Here is a 17,775-nt window from a genome sequence, read left to right on the forward strand (position 1 = left end):
ACATCTCAAATTTTTGTTTCATCCTCTACCTCATCTGCTTCATTTTCTCCTCATCTGCCAATTCCACTTAGTCATCGTGGCCAGTCAATTGTACCTCTTGAAAAGATTTCCCTCATTCTTCATTGCAACTGCCTTGTCTAAACCTCCTACACAACCCTTTGGCCTCCATTCTCTATCCCTCCATTTTATCCTCCACACTCGGTCAAACTTCTCTTTCTAAGTACAAATATACTGATTCTTGGATGGTGGGGGGGAAGTATGTCTCTCTGTTGCCTGCCAGAGCAGAATGCTTCTTTAGCTGAGAAAGCAATTGCTGTCACAGGGTGACCCAACTTACATTTGCAACCTCGCCACCCCCATCAATTTGACTAAGCAGAAACCCATTTGGACTGATGTGCTGGTCTTTGGACAAACACAGCTGTTGAGAACTGACCCAAGACAAGGCAGTCATGCATGATTCTCAGGTCCTTTTGTATAAATGAGGTAACTATAATGGTTAGGGGTAGGAGAAGTTTAGCTACTCCCCTACCACCTTGATTCTATAATATAATGAAAGAGAATTTGGACAAGTTATGCTGCATATACATTTATTAACAAATAAGCATATAACTGATCCTATAAGCTTGAAGATGTTGTAACTTTCTGATGTGTGTGTGTGTGTGTTCCAAAAAAAACTTACAAGAAAGTTTCCTCTGAGGCAAATGTGATGATATTCCAGTGACAGGATCAGGCTAACCATTTAATGATATCTAAGCATATTCTTCATCAGGACACAGGACATGAATCCCCCCCCCATACCTTTTTTTTAGTTCTTATAGCTGGATTAATAATAACATTGACACAAGACTAGACTAACAGGTCAAAAAACAATTTAATACATGTGCATGTCAGAATCATAATATGATGCTCAGATAATAAATTGAGGCTCAAAGAAATGACCGAACCAGGCACCTCTTATACTTTTTAGACAAAGAATAAATTTGTGAGAAATTGACATGACAAAGAGAAAAGTTAGTGCTCATTCTAAAGGAATCCAAGTTAGGGTATTCATTTATGAGGAATGTGAACAAAGTAATAAATTACAAAAGAAGCAACAAGGTTTGTTTATACAGATTGTTCGGCTCTGAGTGAATTAACCCTAACAATAAGGGGAATCTTCCAGGTGTGGTGAGAACACCTATCACATAGGAGATTTATCTCCTGCTTTTAGGGGGACAGAGAGGTCAGAGTGTTCTTCTTCCACTGGCAGTTTGTTAAGTAACTTTAATTCAAAATACTCAACATGCTATTGTAGGATAGCTTGGAGCAGCCTGCCCTGGACCCGGACAGAATCAAGCCTGGAAGAGTTTCACTAAGGGGGCAGGCCCGTGGCCCCATTAGATACTTGTAGACGTGGGATGTGTCTCTCAATGATGTTACGTAATCCATATGTCTTGAATAGCGCTCATTTCACCACGGAAGGCCTGTTTCCAAGATTCATTATACTTAGTAAAAAGCCATTAATTTTAGCAATGAACCTTGATTTCTAACATCTATCATACTAATTAATGAAGCATCTACTTTTGATCAGAAATAAAGACAATGAAGTACTCGTGGTGGCTTCCTCTACAGTATTGCCTTATTCTAATTGAATGCTAGCTGACTATCCTGATAAAGACAACCTACGACTCTAGAGCAAAACTTATACTAACATAGTATCCCATCATTTTTACTGGAATAATGACAAGGAAAATATAGTTGTCATAACAACATCAGACTCCTTGCTCCTCCATGCCTCTGCCTGGGTCTTCCCTTCCATTTTGTTTAGAAGCTTGTATAAATGTACTCCTTGCTTCTTTCCTTCCTGTTTCTGCTCCCTTCTCTCTTTCTGTCTCTGTCTTTCTTTCTCTCGTACAGAGTTCATATTTCCCCCCTAACTTCAAATGATTTTCCAAGGTCTAGTAACATTCTCCTCCATCTTTACCAACATGGCACTATAGACACATTATTATGATGGCCCTTTACACTTTGAGTTAATGAGCACTTAGTAGTGAATGCTTACTATGTGTATAGTATTCTGAATACAAAATTCCGTATCTCATTTATTTATTTCTGTGAAAGGCTCAAAGACTAAGTCAGAATTAGAACTTTCAAAATTTTGCAAAGATATCTAGATTTTAAAACTGGCTCTCCAAATAAAATATATAACAGATATTTAGAGAAAAACAAGGTTGTGAACTTACAGGTAGTCTATTAATAAGAAAAAATAGCGAGACATCATCAAAATGGCGGCGTGAGGTGAGCCTCTGTAAAGCTCCCCTGGAATTTATAACTAATCGAACAACAGTAACCCCACAAAGGACTCCCTGCACAGCAGACAGGCAAGACGAAGAGGCTCACTACTGAATTCACCTAAAGGTGGGGGAATCGCGCGAGCAGGGGAGGAGGGAAGGGAGAAGTGTGGAGATGGAGAGACGGAGAAGCACGGGTGCAAGATGCAGACCTAGCTCAGTGCTCCGAGCTGACTGCTTCCTGGAACTACCTCAGCTGTGGGAGAGGGAAGAACTCGGACTGCTAGGGCTCCGCTTATGGCCCACAGGGCTGAGGGAGCACCATATAACATGGCTGAACCCAACGTTCACAGCAGAGACCTCGGAGAAAAGACTGAGGGAAGAAGGCTGAAAACGGTGGTTTAAGCCCTCACTGCCGAGCAGAGAAAGGAAGCCTTAGGCATTGAGACTAGCCGCCCCCTCCCTACCCTCCCAGAGCTCGCCTCGCCCCCACCTGCCCAGTGCTAGAAGCGGAACAGTAGCAGTGTCAGATCAAAAGAACAGAATACTTGCTGTTCTGAGAACTATGGACCGCAGACACAGATTTGCAGCCCAACTACTTCCAGCAAAGGGGGGGGAGCTGTTGAAGCAGGACCGGCTGTGGTGATGGTCGCCGCCATTGCTCTGGGCCACCTCTCACAACTCATCCCGCCCCTGGACCCACCTATCTGGGCAGATCCCTGCAGGAGTAAACAGAACTGCTGAAACATATGGGCTCTGAAGCTGGTGCAGGAAGAGCTTTGGAACTTCAAAAGCTTTCCGCATAACCACACGGACACTGCACCCTGTGACCCAGGTGAACTATTAACACAGGAGAAGCCCGTCTCCCAGGGAATCCCCCCATTGTGTGAGAAGCTGGAATACTGCAGAGAAAACATAGCACTAGCATGTGAGAGAGGAAAAAAAAAGGCTGCAGTTGGAGAGAAAATAAAACATTCTACCAACAAGTACCGGAAAACAAAAGAAAGACCTCTTCCTATCAACCTGTTGCAAAAGCCACTGCTGTAGATGTTTAGGAAGAGAAATAATAAATCAGTAATTGCCATGAATAACCAAGGCAACAAGACAGCTCAGAAAGAAAGTGAAAAGTCTTCAGAAAAGGAACTTAAAGATATGGAAATATGTGACTTAAATGACAGAGAATTCAAGATTGCAGTTCTGAAAAAACTCAACAAGATGCAAGAAAACACAGAAAGGCAGTTTAATGAACTCAGAAACACAATCAAAGAATAACATGAGCATTTTATGAAAGAGATTGAAAATTTAAAACAGAATCAAATAGAATTTCTGGAGATTAAGACCTCAATAGAAGAAATTAAGAATGAAATAACCAGCTTAGGTAGTAGAGTTGACGAGATGGAGGAAAGAATCAGTGACATCGAAGATAGAAACTTGGAAATTACACAGATGGAAAAAGAAAGAGACTTGAGACTTAAAAGAAATGAAAGAACTCTACAAGAACTTTCTGACTCCATCAAAAAGAGCAACATAAGAATAATGGGCATACCAGAAGGAGAAGAAAGAGAGAGGGGAACAGAGAATATGTTCAAACAAATTGTTGATGAGAACTTCCCAAACTTGTGGACAGAACTGGATCCTCGAATCCAAGAAGCAAATAGAACACCTAATTACCTGAATCCAAACAGGCCTTCTCCAAGGTACATTTTATTGAAGCTCTCTAAAATCAACGACAAAGAAAGAATCCTCAAGGCAGCCAGGGAAAAGAAGACAGTAACCCACAAAGGAAAGCCCATTAGATTACCATCAGGTTTTTCAGCAGAAATTCTATAAGCCAGGAGGGAGTGGAACCAAATATTCGAACTATTGAAAGAGAGAAATTATGAGCCTAGAACAATAGATCCAGCGAAGATATCCTTTAGATATGAAGGAGGAATAAAGACCTTTCCAGACATACAGAAGCTGAGGGAATTTTCTAATACATGACCTGCACTACAAGAAATACTAAAGGAGCCTATTTGACCACCATCAACAGGGACAATTTGTGGCAACCAAAGCATAAAAAGGGGGAGAGTAAGGCCTGAACTGGAATATGGGAATGGAGAAAGTAAGCGTGCTGAAGGAAATGGAATACTCTAAATATCAAACTTTCTTCTACATAAACTTAAGGGTAACCACTCAAAAAAAATCCAGAACTGAAATATATACTGTAATAAAAAAAGAAACAGAGGAAAACATCATAGAATACCACCACACAGAAATAATAGACAACAACAAAAAGGCAAAAAGACAAAGGAGACACAGCCTTACCAGAAAACTAAAGATAGAATGACAGAAAATCTTCACATATCAATAATCACCCTAAATGTAAATGGACTGAACTCACCAATAAAAAGGCACATAGTAGCAGATTGAATCAAAAAACTAAACCCAACCATATGCTGTCTCCAAGAGACACACCTCAGCTACAAGGACAAGCATAGACTCAAAGTGAAAGGGTGGAAATTGACACTCCAAGCAAATGGTGCCCAGAGAAAATCAGGTGTAGCCACAATGACACCAGATGAAACAGACTTCAGCGTGAAAAAAGTAACAAGAGACAAAGATGGACATTTCATAATGGTATAGGGGACTATACAACAAGAAGACATAACAGTCATCAATATGTATGCCTCCAATCAGGGAGAACCGAAATATACCAAGCAACTACTAACAGAACTAAAGGGAGAAATTGACCAAAACACAATTATACTACGGGACTTAAATACAGCATTGACAGCTATGGATAGATCATCCAAACAGAAAATAAATAACGAAATAGTAGCCATAAATGACACATTAGGTGAAATGGACATAATCGACATATATAGAGCACTTCATCCTAAAACATCAGACTATACATTCTTTTCTAGTATACATGGAACATTCTCAAGGATAGACCATATATTGGGACATAGAATCAGCCTCAGCAAATTTAAGAAGGTTGAAATCATACCATGCATATTCTCTGATCACAAGGCTTTCAAATTGGATATCAACTGCAAAAAGAAAGCAGGAAAAAACACAAATACATGGAGATTAAACAACATACTTTTAAAGAACGACTGGGTCAAAGAAGAAATTAGAGGAGAGATCAAAAGATACATAGAAACAAATGACAATGAAAATACATCCTACCAAAATTTTTGGGATACAGTGAAAGCAGTTTTAAGAGGGAAATGGATATCATTACAGGCCTATCTCAAGAAACAAGAAAAATTCCAAGTAAATAACCTCATGTTACACCTTAAAGAACTAGAAAAAGAAAAACAAATGAAACCCAAGGTCAGCAGAAGAAAGGAAATAACAAAAATCAGAGCAGAACTAAATGAAATAGAGAACAAAAAGACAATAGAAAAATTAATGTGACAAAGAGCTGGTTCTTTGAAAATATTAATAAAATTGACAAACCCTTGGCTAGAATCACTAAGATAAAAAGAGAGAAGACACTAATTAACAAAATCATAAAAGAAAAAGGGGAAGTTATCATGGACACCACAGAAATACAAATGATCATCCAAGAATACTATGAAGGACTACATGCCACCAAATTCAATAACCTAGAAGAAATGGACAAGTTCTTAGAAACATATAGCCTTCCAAGGCTGAACCATGAAGAACTGGAAAATCGAAACAGACTGAACACCAGTAACGAAATTGAATCAGTCATCCAAAACCTTCCCAAAAGCAAAAGTCCTGGACCAGATGGCTTCACTAGTGAATTCTACCAAACCTTCAAAGAGGATGTAATACCAACCCTGCTCAAACTCTTCCAAAAAATTGAAGAAGAGACAGTACTCCCTAACTCATTTTATGAGGCCAACATCACCCTGTTACAAAAACCTGGTAAGGATAACACACAAAAGGAAAACTACAGACCAATATCTCTGATGAATACAGACCAATATCTCTGATGAATACAAAAATACTAAACAAAATTCTAGCTAATCGAATACAATGATGCTTAAAAAGATTATTCATCACGACCAAGTGGGGTTCATCCCTGGGGCACAAGAATGGTTCAACATCCGAAAATCCATAAATGTGATACATCACATAAATAAAATAAGGGACATAAATCATATGATTCTATCAATTGATGCAGAAAAAGCATTTGACAAGATACAACATCCATTTATGATAAAAACACTTAATAAAATAGGTATAGAAGGAAAATACCTTAACGTAATAAAGGCCATATATGACAAGCCCTCAGCTAATGTCATAATTAATGGTGAAAAACTGAAGCCCTTTGCTCTATGTTCATAACACGACATGGCTGTCCCCTATCACCTCTGTTTTTCAACATAGTGTTGGAAGTCCTTGCCAGAGCAATCAGGCAAGAGAAAGAAATAAAAGGCATCCAAATTGGCAATGAAGAAGTTAAATTGTCACTCTTTGCAGATGACATGATGCTATATATAGAAAACCCTAAAGACTCCACCAAAAAGCTATTAGAAACAATCAATGATTACAGTAAAGTTGCTGACTACAAAATCAACGTACAAAAGTCTATTGCATTCCTATATACTAACAATGAAATCTCAGAGAAAGAATTACCAAAAACAATTCCTTTTGCAATTGCAGCAAAAAGAATAAAATACCTAGGAATAAACTTAACCAAGGATGTGAAGGACCTATATGCTGAAAACTGTAAGACATTTTTGAAAGCAATAGAAGAAGACACAAAGAAATGGAAAGACATTCCGTGCTCATGGATCGGAAGAATCAACATAGTTAAAATGGCCATATTACCCAAAGCAATATACAGATTTAATGCAATCCCCATCAAAATCCCAATGGCATTTTTTAAAGAAATAGAACAAAAAAATCATCAGATGTTTGGAGCCACAAAAGACCCCAAATAGCCAAAGCAATCTTAAGAAAAAAGAACAATGCTGGAGGTATCACACTCCCTGACTTTAGCTTGTACTACAGGACTATAATAATCAAAACAGCATGATATTGGCAGAAAAACCGACACATAGACGAATGGAATAGAATTGAGAACCCAGAAATAAAACCACATAAATATAGAAAGATAATTTTTGACAAAGAAGCTAAAAACATACAATGGAGGAAAGACAGCCTCTTCAATAAATGGTGCTGGGAGAATTGGATAGCCACGTGCAAAAGAATGAAACTGGACTGCTATCTGTCACCACATACCAAAATTAATTCAAAATGGATCAAAGACTTAAGCATAAGACCTGACACAATAAACTGCATAGAAGAAAACATAGGTACTAAACTTACGGACCTTGGGTTCAAAGAGCATTTTATGAATTTGACTCCAAAGACAATGGAAGTAAAAGCTAAAATAAACGAATGGGACTATATGAAACTTAAAAGCTTCTGCACAGCAAAAGAAACCATCGACAAAATAAAGAGGCAACCAACTGAATGGGAGAAGATTTTTGCAAACAGAGCCTCCGATAAGGGGCTAATATCCAAAATATACAAGGAACTCATGCAACTCAACAACAAAAAAACAAACAACCCAATTGAAAAATGGGCAGAGGACCTGAAGAGACATTTGTCCAAAGAGGACATACAAATGGCAAATAAACATATGAAAAAATGCTCAACATCACTAATCATCAGAAAATGCAAATCAAAACCACAATGAGATATCACCTCACCCCAGTCAGAATGGCTATCATCAACAAGACAAATAGTAATAAGTGTTGGAGAGGCTGTGGAGAAAAAGGAACCCTCATACACTGTTGGTGGGAATGCAGACTGGTGTAGCTGTTATGGAAGGCAGTGTGGAGGTTCCTCAAAAAATTACGAATAGAATTACCATATGACCCAGCAATCCCTCTCCTGGATATCTACCCAAAATATCTGAAAATATTTATAGATAAAACACGTGTGCTCCAATGTTCATTGCAGCTTTGTTTACGGTGGCCAAGACATGGAAACAACCAAATGTCCTTTCATAGATGAATGGATAAAGAAGTTGTGGTATATATACACAATGGAATACTATTCGGCGGTAAGAAAAAATGATATAGGAACATTTGTGACAACATGGATGGATATTGAGAGTGTAATGCTTAGCGAAATAAGTCAGACAGAAAAAGTAGAACCATATGCTTTCACTGATATGTGGGATATAAAACTGAAAACAACAAAGGAACAAGACAAATAAGAAACAAAAACTCATAGACACAGACAATAGTTTAGTGGTTACCAGAGGGTAAGGGGGGTGGGAGGTGGGAGATGAGGATAAGGGGGATCAAATATATGGTGATGGAAGGAGAACTGACTCTGGGTGGTGAACACACAATGAGATTTATAGATGATGTAATACAGAATTGTACACCTGAAATCTATGTGTAATTTTACTAACAATTGTCACCCCAATAAATTTTTAAAAAATAAATAAATAAAAAATGAAAAATAGCAAAGAGCAGCTCTCATACATGATGATCATATTGGCAGATGTCAGTAAGGTCCTACATAGGTTTTCAGTGGGAAGTAACTTATAAGAACAGTCTAAAGCTTCATTTTGGGGGGAGGATCTAGTGCTAGACAAGGGGCTCTAGTTTATGTTTCCATTTTTTTCTCAGAGTACAAGTTGTTTTGTTTTTGTTTTTATTTTTGTTTATATCCCTCTGACTATAGGGTAGGAAGGGTGTGCTAACTTATAATGATGGCAGAGAAAGCTTATAAGAACACCATAATTGCTAATATGATTCCTATTTTCAAGATGAAGAAAGCTCTCTAGTTCTGCTTTGAGAGTTATCACAGGTATTAGGCAAAATGACTTAGAGCAATCTTTTATAATCTCCACCCCCCCAACCCTTGGAAAATAGGAATGGGTGTTCCATTTCAGGCATATGAAACAAATTGGTATCTGTGCAATCTTAGATCACAGAATTTATTTTGCTTTTTCCTTCTATTACAAGATTACTATTAATTGTTTCAGGAATTGTCCTCCTGTCCATCAGTGAAACACAGTACTTCTATAAGTCATTTAGAAATCCTGTAGGGTTTTATTTCTGTTCTTGTTGTTTGTTTGTTTGTTTTGGTTATGGTGATTAGATAATTTGCATACATGTGAACAATCTAGAATGTGTTTTTGAGTTGCAGGCGAGAACAGCAGTTGTTTTTGGTATACAACTTGTCCAGTTGTAAGCCATTAAGTGGTAGGAATCAAGCTTTCTCATCCCAAATTCTGTGCTCTCTGTATACCACTCTGCTAACTCTTACCTTCTTAAGACTTCCAATTTCTGTGCTGCCCACTGATGTCTTAAGAATGTAAGAGAAGGATATGAGTATCTACTGAGCACCTCCTTTGGGCCAAGCATTTTGCTATATGATGGGGACTCATTTAACCCTAGACATCTTTAGGAAGGTGTTATTTTATAGATCAGGAAAAATAGTCTCAAATGAGTAAAAAAAAAAATAGTGACAGTCAAGATTTAAGCTCAGCTACTGTTTTTCGTTTTGTTTTTTTCCATTATATTGCACCATATATATTTAAATTAGTGCCTCATTTCAGTGTTTGAGACCCTCTGGATTTATGTAGTCCAGGAAAGTACCAAATAACAAAACATGTAAACTAGAACAATGTTGTAAAAATTTCATAGTGTAAAACTCAGGCTGCTTTATTTTAGAATGCAATTGCCAGACATTGCCTTGGAATAATTGAAATGAAAAGTGAAAAAATATTAAAACAATGACATTCAATAGTCATAAAATCAAAACATTATGATCATATAGTTAGTGTTTGTTTATTCAATGATATATCATCTCTTTCTGCAGTTTTTTATTGAAAACTTATATCTTGAAAATGTGAGAAAGCATATGAAGGCAAATCAGAGAAAAAAACAAACAAATGTGACTTAATTTTTTAAAAACTTTTATTTCTCTCACTTATTTAAATTGCATGAATGCTAATTTTAATGATGACATGTTTCTGTGCTAATATGCCACATGCAAACCTAGAAAATTGCATTCTAGGATGAAAAATACGATTCATTGTTAAGCCCTCCTTCAGTCTCATTTTGGTAACCCATTCGCTGAATGATGGCCTCTGTCACAAGTTATTTTCATGTATGTGACTTATAAATATTTGGGAATAAAAAAAACGGCCAGCTACCAATAACATCTGACAACTATTCAATAGGTGTTTAAAGGTTAAAATCTCCCAAAGACCTGAGTGTCAAACTCAAGCCATTTATATTCAGTGAATCGCTTTCCTAGCCCAGATCCAATATAGCTACCACCTTCATCTTCAGAAAGGAGTCTTAAATCTACATTTTCTTAAAAGCTTTGTTGTTCTAAAAAAATCCACGGATCCTTCGGCTTCTCAGTCCTCCTAAAGAGCATTGACTAATGTCCTCTCATATGTCACAGAGAGAAATGTTTATGTATCATTTTTCAAAACCACTTTTTTATTCCGGATACACAGTTCCATATTTTGCATCATCAAGATTTCTTATTAATATTTTAAATTCATATTTCTATTTCTTAACTCTCCAAAGTCCAAAGTTCTTTTCCCCTTTAAATACATTTTTCTATAAAAAAAATAGAGTAGTTACTTCAGACAATTGAAGGAGAAAATTTTACTGAACCAGTTGTTTGAGTTCAAGTAGCAAAGCAACTGGTTGGTTGATTGGTACAACTTCCCTTCAATTGCATACAAAATCTCTACACTTTTAATTTCTTCTCCCCACATTTTATGCTATTGTTGTCATACTTTACATCCTTTTATATTGTATATTCACTAATAAATTATTGTAACTGCAGGTATTTTTAATATTATTTTTGAATGGTTACACTAGAGATAAAAGTGATTTACACAACATCACATAGGGTATTCTAAATTTCACTATATGTTTACATTTACCATTGAGTTTTATATTTTTATATGTTTTCATGTTGTTACTTAGTGTCCTTTAATTTTAATTTGAACTTCCTTTAGCCTTTCCTATAAGGCCAGTCTAGCGGTGATGAACTCCCTTAGCGTTTGTTTGTCCGGGAATGTCTTTATCTCACCCTCATTTCTGAAGAACACTTTTTCTGAGTATAGTATTCTTGGCTGACATATTTTTATTTTACCACTTTGAATATTTTATCCCATTCTCTCTTGGTCTGCAAGGTTTTTACAGAGAAATCCACTGATAGCCTTATGGGGGTTCCCTGGTATGTGGTGAGTCATTTTTCTCTTGCTGCTTTCAAAATTCTCTCTTTGTCTTTGAGTTTTAGCATTTTTATTATAAAGTGTCTCAGAGTAATCTTCTTTGCTTTGATCTTGCTTTGGGTCCTTAAAGCTTCCTATATGTGGATGTCCATCTCTCTCCTAAGATTTGGGGATTTTCAGGTGTTATTTCTTTAAATAATCTCTCTGTAAACTCTCTCTCTCTTCTTTTCCTGAAACTCCCATGATGTGACTCTTAGCTTGCTTGATGGTGTCCACAATTCACATATGCTTTCTTCATTCTTTTTCATTCTTTTTTGTTTTTCATTCCTCTGTCTAATTACAAATGTTCTGTCTTCAAGTTCTCTGTTTCTTCTGCATGGCCAAGATTATTTTTGAAGCTATCTGTTGAATTTTTCAGTTTTGTCATAGTGTTTTTCAGCTCCAGTATTTCTGTTTGGTTCTTTCTTATTTTGTTTCTTTATTAAACTTCTCATTTTGTTCATACATTGTTATCCTGGTTTTGTTAAATTGTTTATCTGTGTGTTTTTTATTTCATTGGGTTTCTTTAAAAATTATTATTTTGAATTCTTTGTCAGGCAAATTGTAGGTTTCCATTTCTTTTGAGTTGGTTGCTAGAGCTTTATTAGTTTCCTTTGGTGGTGTAATATTTGCCCGATTCTTCTTTATCCATGTTCTGTTGCATTAGTGTCTGCATTTGAAGGAGCAAACACCTTCTCTAATTTTTACAGACTGATTTTAACAGGTAAACTCTTTCTCCTCTCTGTTCCCCAAACCAATGGGATTGCCTCTAGAATTGCAGTCATGCTGGGTTGGAGCCAGTTTTGAGGCTGTTGCTCAGTCTGTAGTAAGATCCATGGTTAGAAGACTGTTACCAGGGATTCAAGCAGGCAAAAATCCTGTCTGGTCCCTGGGTAGATGGGACTGATTCTAGTATCTTGTTCAGTAGGCTAGCACTTGGACAAGTATCTACTTCAGGATCCACAGTTTGGTCCTTAGTCAGTGGGCCGATTATCTGGTATGTGGATGGGTATGGCTCCTATTAGGTCCCTACAAAGGTTCCTCTCTGTTCCCTGGATGGGTCCCTGAGTGAGCAGGACTGGCTCTAGAACATGGCTGAGAGTACACATCCTAGGAATGTCTTATTTAGCCATCTTGCTGGCATCACTCCTGTTTTTCATTTTTTGTGGGCTGTGGCAGTCGGAATCTCTTGAAAGTCATGGAAAGAGTAAATCAATGACTATATTTGAGTTTATGAAAATTATTATAATACGAAGAGTGTGGACACCAGCTATTTTCCATCTCTTCCATGAACAGAATTATAATTGAGGTTTTAAATTACATAAGACAAAATTTAGAGAATAAAGTTAAGAATAACAAATATACTCTTGCGCTACCCTGTTATGATTATTTTTAAGCTGTTTATGAAGTTAAGTTGACTTTGAAAGATCACAGACCTACCCTTTAAAAGGCTTAACATGATTTTGTTTTTTTCCTATAGTTATAAAAATGGCAATTTTTCAAAGTTTCTCCAGTCACATGAAGCTCATACGCATTAAGATTAGTGAATACATGTTTTTATAGATATTTTTAAAAATCTAAGAGATGTTACCCAAGATTCCTATTCAGCTGGTAATTGGGGAAAAAGCAGACACCTTAGAATTCATATGATTTTGAGTCAGAAAACATTGCTGAATTTAGTATGGTATCTAGTATGGTATTTGCAGTCTGGTAACTTTCAAATCAGGAGTTTGCTTCTGGTGGTAAATAAATGCCTAGCCCATTATTGCACCGACATAGACTCTGGGGAAAGAGAGGAATTAGATAACAAGTGTCTCATTGATTTGAGGATGCTGATACATATGCTCGCAAGGCATTTTTTAGCCTCATTTACTACCAGGATAATCTGCATGTGAGCAATTTTTTTTTTTTAATCTGAGAGATATTAGCTTAAATGTTATCAATTCATCCAGATGACATAAAGAGATAAAAAAGTTACTGAGGCCACAGCACCAATTCCTGAGGTTCATTTAAGCTTAACATGGTTAATATATATATATATATATATATATATATATATATATATATATATATATATGTATATGTATATGTATATGTATATGTATATGTATATGTATATGTATATGTATATGTATATGTATATATATATATATATATATATATATATATATATATATATATATATTACTTGAGGCAAGAATCTATCCCCTTTTTGATGAAAGTGTGGATTTTCAGCTATTTTATTTAGAGCACATGCCCTATAAGTATAAGGACCAATTATCATGGAGCTGAAGCTACAGTTTAGGATTTCTGGTGCTCTAGTCAACTGCCTGGCTGCTGACTGCAGTTCCTTGATGTCTTTGAGACCTCTAGATGCCTATACCCTGTTCTAGAGCAGAGTTCCTCAAAGTGGGGTCCCTTGACCAGCATCAGCATCCCTGAAGAGCTTGCTATAAATGCAAATTCTCAGGGCCTTTTTTAGCCCTGCAGAATGAAAAACTCTAGAGGTGGGTCCCAGTAGTCTATATTTTAACAAGCCCTCCAAATTGTTGTCATTTATGCTCCAGTCTAAAAACCACTTTTCCAGAGGAGTTTAGAGGGACTCTAAGGCCTTCCTTTGAGTCACAGTGAGAAACTACAGTTCAAGCCTATTCTAAAGGAGCCTTGCTAAACTCCGACCCCACATTTTCTAGTAATTCCTTGCAGAGTCCATCCAGGCAGTATGGCGTGCATACCACCAAAGCTTTCTTTCCTATGAAATGGCTCAGGTCTTAAGAAAATCTCTACACTAGCTGTAAGATATGAGTCATTTGATACCCAAATGAAAGGCCATTCATTCATTTAATCAACAGATATGTCTGAGCATCTACTAAGCCCTAGTCACATATCTGAGTCAAGGATCTTTTAGTCAAAGAAGGAAGATGTGAGCACAATAATACAATACGTGGGAAAAGTGATCCCCTCCAACTCAGAGAGATCAGACCCAAATTCAAAGGAAACAAACTGCATATTTAGCTGCTGGTTTGTGGGGGTTTTCTTGATTATGGATGGTCATAAGTATTTTTCAAAATGCTGTAAGTATAATCAGTGGTGAGGTTTGGAAAGATAAATTCTGTGACTCGATTTGGAATGGGCCAGAAGGAGAAGGAAACAGAGAAGGAAGACCCACTAAAATATAATTATGTATAACAACTGAGAAATAAGTACAATCTGACCTAGGATGGAAATAGAATCCAAAGGATTTTTACCAGTGAATGGCTATGAGATTGTTGGTAATGAAAAAGGAATAAGTGGAACATGCATATAAAGTTTGGAGACTAAAGAAGTAGGATTGTTATGTTATTAAAATTAAAGTGAAATAAAAGGTGAAGAGCAGAGCTTGAAATGAGAAGCATGTTATTTTGTGAGCATGTTGAATGTAAGTGCAGGCTGAACATTCTAATTAAGGAGTCCAAGTTATAGGTAGAAGTGGAAGACTGTTGTTAGTTCATGAGAAAATAAAAACAGGATTGGACATCTAAATTAGGGAGACATCTACACAGAAGTGATTGTTGATGTTATGGGAAGAAAGGAGACTTTTAAAGGGAAGTGGACTGAGAAACATGAAGCAAGCTATAGAAAACATCTTGAGAAATGACAACATTTATGAGTTGGAAGAGACATCCATGGAAGAGGCAAAGGAACCAGAAACAGAGTGTCTGTAAGCGAAAGTAATATCCAGCTAGAACTTACCAATATTGGGGGACCAGTTGTTTACATTCTTCTGAATAATTAGCACTCTTTTCTTATTGGTGTTCATATTGATCTGACTTTCAAATATTTTTAAGCCTAGGGAAGATGAAGAGCAAAGAATGAGGATCTAGTCAATACACATACCAGATTTGGGCAAATTTCAACAGTTTATAGAACTTTGTGTCATACAGGAAGAGAACAACTTCCAAGAAAGAAAATAGTCCATGCATGAAATCATTCTACAATCTACAGGCTGGCTGAAGGAGCCTTCCCTTTGGCCCATGACCCCTATACTACTCTTAACAACACATTTATCCCCGAGGAATGGACTGTTGACTTGTGTACATCTTCTGCTAGACTGGAAGCTACTGACCAATATTATAAAGGAAGTTTTAGATCTTGTAGGAATGGCATGTAAATATCCAATGAATGGACATTTCAATTAAATAATAACTGGTATAACATAACAACTTAATTATGTGCTGTTTTCTGTGATTTCTTACTCAACTAAGTTTTTACACCAAGAAGATGGTACCACTATATGTGTATAGCTATGTGATAGCAAATATAATTATTATTTTTGGTGAAAATTGAATATTTATAATATATACAGATATATCTTGGCTGAAGAATAAAGAAAATATCAAAATATGACACATTTGGGATGATCATTATTTCCCAAACCTTTTTTTTTTTTTTTTACCTGAAAGATGTTTTTTGTTTTTTTTTTAATCTTTCCATAGCTAAAGGTTTCCTTCCAGGGATCCAATAGTGCAGTTGTTAGTTTCTTATATACCTTTGTTAACTTTAGGTCTAGTAAACAGTTTTATAAGTTTACCCTAACCAGTTATAATCATAGAATGACTTCTAGATAGCTCAAGATTATCAGACTACTAAAATGAACACATTCATATGGATCTCTGGAAGTGAGCTTTAGTGTCCCAGAAGTCAAAAGGAGTGTCTGAATGCCACCCAGAGCAACAGTCAAGGATGTTCCTCTATCTTTGATGTTTTATACCCCACAGGTTTTTAATTTTCTATGCTAAATACAAAGTTAATTTTGTTCTGAAGTTTAGGAGTGTTTCAATCCAACTTGATCTAATAATAGAGTAATATACTGACAATCATCAGGGAAACACAAAAGAGAGCTAAGGATGTTATATTGGCAGACTCAGCATAATGACAATATTTAGAGCTGAGGTGAATTATGAATACTGATATCACATTCTGAAAAGAAAATTGATGAATGCGAGACTATACAGAAGATAAATGACTTCTTGTTCTTAGAAACAAGTGAGAAATTTGGGATGCATACGTCAAAAAAATTAAGATAATGGTGACCATGATAGTGGTCCTCAAATATTTTAAGAGTTTTTCTTTAAGGGGTGGGGGAAGAATGTGGAAAGAAACAGATTTTAGAACGAAGTTTCATTCATTTATATTGTCATTTTCAATTATTATGGTCAAACTGATTAACATGACGAAAAATAATTTGGCAGTATTTTACATGTAAGATACATGAAGATCAGTAAAGTAATATGTTTTTCTATAAAAATTCAGTGTAATATCCTCAGTCCCAAAATCCAAGATCCGACTCCCAGTAAAAAATTAATTATTCCAAGTTTGGTTTTATTTTCTCCCCAACAGAAAATCAGTACAGTTCACACATTCTAAAAACCATTCTTCCGTGGTCAAGGCAGGTGCAGTTTTCTCTTTTTTTTCTTTCAACAGGGTGAAAGACTAAAGGCAGGATTAGTTAACTGCTGTATAATTATTTAGAGTAAGCACATGTATCCAAATATACAGCTTTTATAAGCAATCAAAAATGTTGGAAGTGAACATTTTATTGCTATTTTCATTGATTTTTCTCCTGCTGCCTTTACAACAAAAACAAAATGAAAATCTGACCACTTATACCTCCAAATTAGTGCCAGAATATTTGACATTAATGACTTCTTACTGAAAACTAATGAAGGCTTCTTTCTTTGGTCTCCCGGAAGTGGGACCTTTGGAGATGTTTATGTCAAGAAGTGAATATTTTCATGTCCTATTGTTTTCTTTGTAAAGTAGTGACTTCAATTTTGTAATGTTTTTGACAGACAATAAAGATTATGATGCATACTTATCATACACCAAAGTGGATCCTGACCAGTGGAATCAAGAGACTGGGGAAGAAGAACGCTTTGCTCTTGAAATCCTACCTGATATGCTTGAAAAGCACTATGGATATAAGTTGTTTATACCAGATAGAGATTTAATCCCAACTGGAAGTAAGTTAATATTTCAGTCGAGAATGTGCATATTCTTGTGTCTATCTGTGTAGTCATCACTTTTTAGACAAAATTTTAACTTTTGGTTCTTTACTTCAAAAATTGTATCTGTCAGTTTCTCAAGAAAGGAATGTCATTATGTGTTCATGTGAACCTTAATTGTTGATACCTCTGAGAAGCTACTTCCATTGTTTTTAAAGCATCTCATTTTATTAACCTTGGCATTTAAAGAAAACAAATGAGAGATTTGTACCTGGAAAAAACTATTTCTAAC

The 17,775-nt window shown here is 36.2% G+C and overlaps 1 protein-coding gene across 1 annotated transcript in view; it reads left to right on the plus strand.

Annotated features, from left to right (window-relative positions):
• The window catches only part of IL1RAPL1 (interleukin 1 receptor accessory protein like 1), a 1,306,826-nt gene that overhangs the window by 1,276,167 nt on the left and 12,884 nt on the right, over positions 1-17,775 (plus strand). Inside the window, exon 10 of the mRNA XM_074323621.2 lies at positions 17,331-17,501. Coding sequence (XP_074179722.1) covers positions 17,331-17,501 — 171 coding nt within the window. The remainder of the gene's footprint in view (positions 1-17,330; positions 17,502-17,775) is intronic.

Source organism: Rhinolophus sinicus, chromosome 18, assembly GCF_057876585.1.
Source record: "Rhinolophus sinicus isolate RSI-liver-muscle chromosome 18, RSI-T2T, whole genome shotgun sequence".
In the NCBI taxonomy this organism is placed as follows: Eukaryota; Metazoa; Chordata; class Mammalia; order Chiroptera; family Rhinolophidae; genus Rhinolophus; species Rhinolophus sinicus.